Genomic DNA, 6,402 nt, shown 5'->3' on the forward strand with positions numbered 1-6,402 from the left:
CACTCACTCACTCACTCACTCACTCATCCCATGGCCTAGGAGGCCGTAGGGGTGTCATGGTGGATGCTTGGGCAGTCAGGGATCTCCAGCGCTCACGATCTTCTGCTGTTCGTAGCAGGGTTTGGAAGCTGCAGCCAGTCCATTTTTTGATGTTGTCCATCCAGGCCTTTCTCTGCCTGCCTCGTCTCCGCTTCCCCTCTACTGTTCCCTGCAGGATGGTCTTTGACAGGGAGGTGTGCCTTGTGACATGACCAAACCAGGTCAGCTTGCGACGTTTAACTGTTGAGAGTAGAGGTTCCTGTTCGCCAGCATAGGTGGTAACTAAATGTCGAACATAATCATTTGTCCGGTGTTCACTGTATGATATATGTAGCATTCTTCTGTAAGACTTGCTTTCAAAGGACTGTATCCTGCGCTCAGTGTCCGCTGTGATGTAGTAACACATTTTAGTTTAAGAATGCGCATTCATTTCACAAATGCATCACAATGTTTGTTTTTTCCTTCCAACAACAACCCTGATTACTCACTGCAGACTTCATGAGAGCCAACAAACATAACAAACCATCCCTTACTGTACAATGTCTGCTCTCACTGGGATGCCAACTGTTAGGATGTTGCTACAGTCCAGTTTAGATGAAGAAAGACTCATAGTTCTTGTGAAAAGTTTAAAAACAAAAAAAAGGGTGGGCGCAAACCAGTGTCTTTTCCGTTATCTCCGGATCTTAATTGGCTGTCAAAGTTGACCAAATTCTCAGTTTATGTTCACATCATTTTACTATCCTAGTGAGAGACATGATTTTGATCTAGAATTAACTTTCACAAGCTTCGATGCGAGAAAGCAGCTCATGTCAATACAGCAGCATAAGGTAGTTGCCTCTCTCTGATCTAGGTCCTTAACGTTAGCGCTTATGATAATATCGCTAATGCTTGGTTAATACTCAGGTCACGAGATTTAAATGGAGTACTGTTGCCACTTTTTGTATGGTTATTTATTGGGTTTTATGGTCGGAATCGACGCAGTGACGTCACGGCTCCATTGTAAGCAGACTTTTATTTCTGTGCTACAATGTATTTAAAAATGATCATGAATTGTAGGCAAAATTCAAAAACAAAGTGCAGTTCCCCTTTAAACTTGTGACGTCTCACGGGCCAGACTGAAGACATAGTTTGGACACCCCTTGTTTAAATGCTAAAACACTACCTCTGCAGTCAAAAGTGGTTTTATGATGACTTGGATTATGTTGTGCCTTTAAGGTTGAATTGTATGGCATAGTTGCCAAAAATTCTGGTGACTCCAAGCAATTTAAATGGACTCACCTCTTGGAGAACTTTATCTAGGGGTTCTGCATTGACGATGTCCTCCAAGGTGAGGCCTGTGTCCTCCTTGCACTGGTCTGTTAGCTCCAAAGAGTCTGGCTTGACAAGACATCTGTGAAGTTTGCCCACCTGGATGGAACAAGGATTTAGCATTGCAAGGTGCACAAACTAATTAATAAGAAGTCGCCCTGCCATATACGAGAAAACAGACATCCCACCATAAATAATAATGATAACGTAGTCGTATTGACATGTCAAACCAAAAAGGTGTGTTTATTTCCCGAATGCCGCATTTCAGCCGCACACCTGGCGAGGGGGTGAGCTAACGAGCTAGCATTAGCACACACCGTGTTGATTTTTAAAAGTCAACAACACCAGTTCAGACATTAAACCAAAATGAATATAAAAAAACACACACACACATAAGAAACCGTACGAACGAACATACCTTTTTCTCACGTAGGTCCACAATTTGCCACACCAAGAGAATTATTTCCCTCTCATCCGAACCCAGTTTACCCCCATTTGCACCAGCTGTTGCCCCAAAGAACACCACCAGAGTATCACTGTGCGAAGCCATCAGGGACCACAAGGGTAAAAACTACAATTAAAGCAAAGAGTCAAATAAAAACAACACTAGGGTTTCACCTTTTTTCCAAGTGATAAGAGGAGCGAACAATTGAGGAGAGAGAGAAAAAAAGACGGGGAGATTATTTTCAGAGGGTAGCCACGAAGGAGTTTGCGAACCAGTCACTCTACCTGTTGCTGTACTTGACAGAGCTCTATCCAGAGATACTGGTTAGACTGGTAAAGAAGGGTGGAAATCCGTCGTCCTTTCACGCCAACTCCATAGCAAGTCCTGCTTGAGGTTTTTTTTTCTTTTTTTTCTTAGTTACCTGTGTGACTCGGCCCCCAGCACCAGTCATTCTCCAAAGCCTTCTCCTATTGGCTATTTGGCAAAGGTGAGGGCGGGACTATGAGGCGGATGCTGCAATCTGATACGTCAGTGGTGTTTTAATCAGGAAGTCGCAAATCGCATGACAGGACATCCATGAAGCATACACAAGGAATATGGCAGATCACAGAAAGTAACTGGAGGTAAACAATGTATACCATATCTGCTTGTAATTGGGTCCAAATCAAGACAATTTGACCATATCCGCTTGATGCTTTTTCAGCATGTGGAGTTATGTACTTAACAAAAAAAAGTGAAATAACTGAAAACATGTTTTATATTCTAGTTTCTTCAAAATAGCCACCCTTTGCTCTGATTACAGTTTTGCACACTCTTGGCATTCTCTCGATGAAATGGTTTTCACTTCACAAGTGTCATAGTTTAGATGCCTTCAGTGACAATCTATTGGTACTTTAACTTTAACTTTAACTTAATCTACAATGTAAATAATCATGAAAATAAAGAAAACGCATTGGATGAGAAGGCTGTGTCCAAATGTTTGGCCTGTACTGTATATTTTCAATGAAATATAATAAATTGTGTAAATTCTGCTTGAGACTTTTTAAATAATTCAGTTTAAGTTCCTTTATCAGATTCATTTAATACTTTTTTGAGACACCACGATACTGTATACCATGTGTGCCCGTGGAAACTTGTGTGTGCTCATATGAAGGCATGATAACAGGGTAGATGCGAAAAGACCTTAAGTCCTCTTCCTGCTCCTTTTTATTTGTGCTTGAGAATTATACTTAAGTTTTGTTTTTTTGATTGTTTTTTTTAGTTCAAACAAAATAAGAAAACTTCCACTAAATTATGCTGAATCCGTGCACCATTTTACTGCACTCTCATCCCAGAATTCCATGTTATGTCACCTTTGACACACCCTATTTATTCTAGCATATCAGTAAATGAACGGCTCACTCTTTCTCTCCTCCTCCTTTTACTTATTCAGCCACACCTATTTTTTTTTGTGTGTGTGTGTCCCAGATGAACCGGTCTGAGTAGTTGAAAGCCACACTGGTTTATAGCTGAAATCTAAGAAGCTGCATGTGTATTCTATCACAACAGCAGCGGGGGATATTTATTAAATGGCACGTTCGTACATGTCAAAATTCTGTTTTCTTGTAGTGGTTCTGCAAACATTTACAGTACTTTCATGTCAAACCGACCTTTAATTTTGTTGGTATACATTGTTTACATCCACACGGGTTAAATGATAATGTAGCTTTTCCTGTTAAAAATCAACCTGCAATTTTTTTCAATAACTGATTCCCCAAAACTCTTATTTAAAAAGTTTCCAACAATGACATGTTTGCAAATACATAGAAGTAAAGAAATTCTGCCACTGTCACAAAGTTATTGATTTAATTACAATATATTTTGGAGTGGTGTCGAGCTGCACTGCATCACAGGTCAAAAGGTGAAAATCACATAGGAATTTGATGGAACGCTTAGTAAGTGCAATGATCTTTGGGTTTATTAAAAATACATATTCTTTAGGCCAACACTGTGCGTATAAGTCATATGTCATCAGAAAAGAGTATGATATCACGAGAATCGAGTTTAATCGAGAATCGATTCTGAATCGAATTGTCACTCCAAGAATCGGAATCAAAATCGAATTGTGAGGTGCCACCGTGCCCAAAGATTTCCACCTCTATTACGCTTAGTAAGTGTTATGATCTTCGGGAGACACCCCCAGTATCACCTCTTTTGTTGAGGATGATCTTCATATCCTAAATCTACAGAAAAGCTAATATGTTTAATGCATATTTAAAATGATTGTCCTCTTGTGTTGGATGTAATGAGGTTACCCTAACCCTAATGGTATGGCCTGTGATGACACGAAAAAATAATAATAAAACAAATGAAAAGTAGAGGGCACACTGCCATCTACTGGGGGAGTAGCTACACTAACCTCAGTGTTTTGCTGTCATGTCAATGGCCGGGCCAAGAAAATGTTTTCATAAGTCTCTTGTTTGACAGTCTCTTGTGTAACTGAGAGCTCTGAGGCCTCAAGATGATTCTGCATTTTGCGCCGCAACAAAGGGAACATGCAGCTTTTCATTTTGCAATCTTAGCGTGGAGGGGAAGTGGACTTGAATTTTGTCTGCTGTGAGACTCAAGCAAGAAGTTGTGGCTGCCATTTTTTGTAACATTGTCTTTTTGATTCATAACATGTCTGGTAAAAAAATTTTAATATACATTTTTACTCAAATCTGTACTTTGCAATGTGTCAACAAAGAAGTAAAGTAATTATATTGTGAAATGTTGGCTATTAAAGTATGCAACAAACTCAATGGTATAAAAGTAGAAACCAGGGCTGTCAATTTAAATACAATAACTCAAGTTGATTTATCACAAAATATTATCAATTAATCTTGTATCAACGCGGATTAATCACCCGATTTATTTTGACCGCATATCGACCCCAAAAGGGACAAACGGTAGAAAATGGATTGATGGATGGTCCTTTACCTTAACCGTGGATGGTTACCTGAAAGGTGGCATTGGTTTATTGTACGGTCAGTGGTAGATCAATGCATAACTCAGAGCAAAGATGAGTGAGGAGACTCAAACTGGTGTGCTCACTAGCAAATTTCACTTAAAATACAAATAATGGGACTTTAAGTAAAACCGTTACCAGGTTTTGAGCAAATAATGACATACATTCAAGTAAAACATTTAAAACATGTTTGTGTATAATTTTCTCACAATAAAATTGGCCGGTGGCCCAGGGGTAAGTGTGTGTGCATCACAATACAAAGGTCCTGGATTCGATCCTGGGCTCGGGATCTTTCTGTGTGGAGTTTGCATGTTCTCCCCATGACTGCGTGGGTTCCCTCCGGGTACTCCGGCTTCCTCCCACCTCCAAAGAAATTCACCTGGGGATAGGTTTATTGGCAACACTAAATTGGCCCTAGTGTGTAAATGTGAGTGTGAATGTTGTCTGTCTATCTGTGTTGGCCCTGTGATGAGGTGGCGACTTGTCCAGGGTGTACTTGCCTTGCGCCCGAATGCAGCTGAGATAGGCTCCAGCACCCCCCGTGACCCCGAAAGAGACAAGCAGTAGGAAATGGATGGATGGATGGATAAAATTGCATTTGTGTCTAATATCGGGGTCGTTTTTTTGAGTTAATTCAAATTATGCAAGCAAGTACTTTGATTAATCAAAATTAATCATAATTCAAAAGTGTGATTTATGTAATTCAATTTTTTTAAAATAATTCAACCAATTCCAGCAAATTATGTGCGGCCTCACGACTTTGTCCACTGCCTGCAACTTCCTCGCATATTTTGTACAATTTACATAAATTTTGCCGATGAAATTTGCTCTGTGCGGCACTCAAACACATGTCAACTGTCTAATCAAGACTTATGTTTGTTTCTTCAACTTCAACTTCAACTTCAACTCCTGTTACATGAGACGCCAGGGGCCTCGTGTACTAAGAGTTGCGTGGATTTCCTACTAAAAATTGGCGTACGTTCAAATCCAGAAAACAGCGTACACAAGTAAAAATTCAGATGTATTAAGTGTGCACACACACTAATCCAAGCACATGTATCTGTTATATTGTAATCAATGGAGAATTGATCGCATATGCTTTTTATAAATAAATACACAAATTATACTGAAATTAGCCATGCATGTGCCTGAGAGCTGCAAGCCCTGGCCAGACAAAATGTGCTTCTTTCTTGTGTTTTGGGCGAACGAAAGAGGGTTAAGTGGAATGGTGTCAATGAGTCAGAGAACCGCAAACAGGAGCAAATAAGAAATGAATGGTACTACATCAGGAAGAAGGTGAAGAAGATGGATGTGCACCGTCACAACAGGTAGCTGTACCACAGATAAAGTAGTGCTGCTCAACGTTTGAAAAGATAGTCACATGTACATTTTTACAATGGGTGGGTGACTCTGATTACCCCCAATTGAAATATAATTTGTGTAATTCACACCAAAATGTGTACATACAGTAGCCTGCTCACAGCCAGATTACAGTTTCATGTGAAAGTGATGTCATATTTGGTTTGCAATATTTGAAATTTAAACATGCCAGCATATTAAATATATCAAAATGATACGAACAACTTTGACTCTTGTTTGATTACTTAATTTATTATTAGAACAC

General features: G+C 39.7%; 1 protein-coding gene across 3 annotated transcripts in view; it reads right to left on the reverse strand.

The window, feature by feature from the left end:
• Positions 1 to 2,254, reverse strand: part of esrp2 (epithelial splicing regulatory protein 2) — a 43,799-nt gene extending 41,545 nt beyond the window's left edge. For 2 of the 3 annotated variants that reach the window (XM_062025097.1, XM_062025108.1), the window contains exons 1-3: positions 2,077 to 2,254; positions 1,766 to 1,965; positions 1,318 to 1,446 (exon numbers count right to left, since the gene is read on the reverse strand). In XM_062025097.1, coding sequence (XP_061881081.1) covers positions 1,318 to 1,446; positions 1,766 to 1,897 — 261 coding nt within the window. In that variant the 5' untranslated portion in view covers positions 1,898 to 1,965; positions 2,077 to 2,254. The remainder of the gene's footprint in view (positions 1 to 1,317; positions 1,447 to 1,765; positions 1,966 to 2,076) is intronic. The other variant, XM_062025106.1, reaches the window with a different exon arrangement.
• Between the last annotated feature and the right edge of the window lie 4,148 nt (positions 2,255 to 6,402).

This window comes from Entelurus aequoreus, linkage group LG02 (assembly GCF_033978785.1).
Source record: "Entelurus aequoreus isolate RoL-2023_Sb linkage group LG02, RoL_Eaeq_v1.1, whole genome shotgun sequence".
In the NCBI taxonomy this organism is placed as follows: domain Eukaryota; kingdom Metazoa; phylum Chordata; class Actinopteri; order Syngnathiformes; family Syngnathidae; genus Entelurus; species Entelurus aequoreus.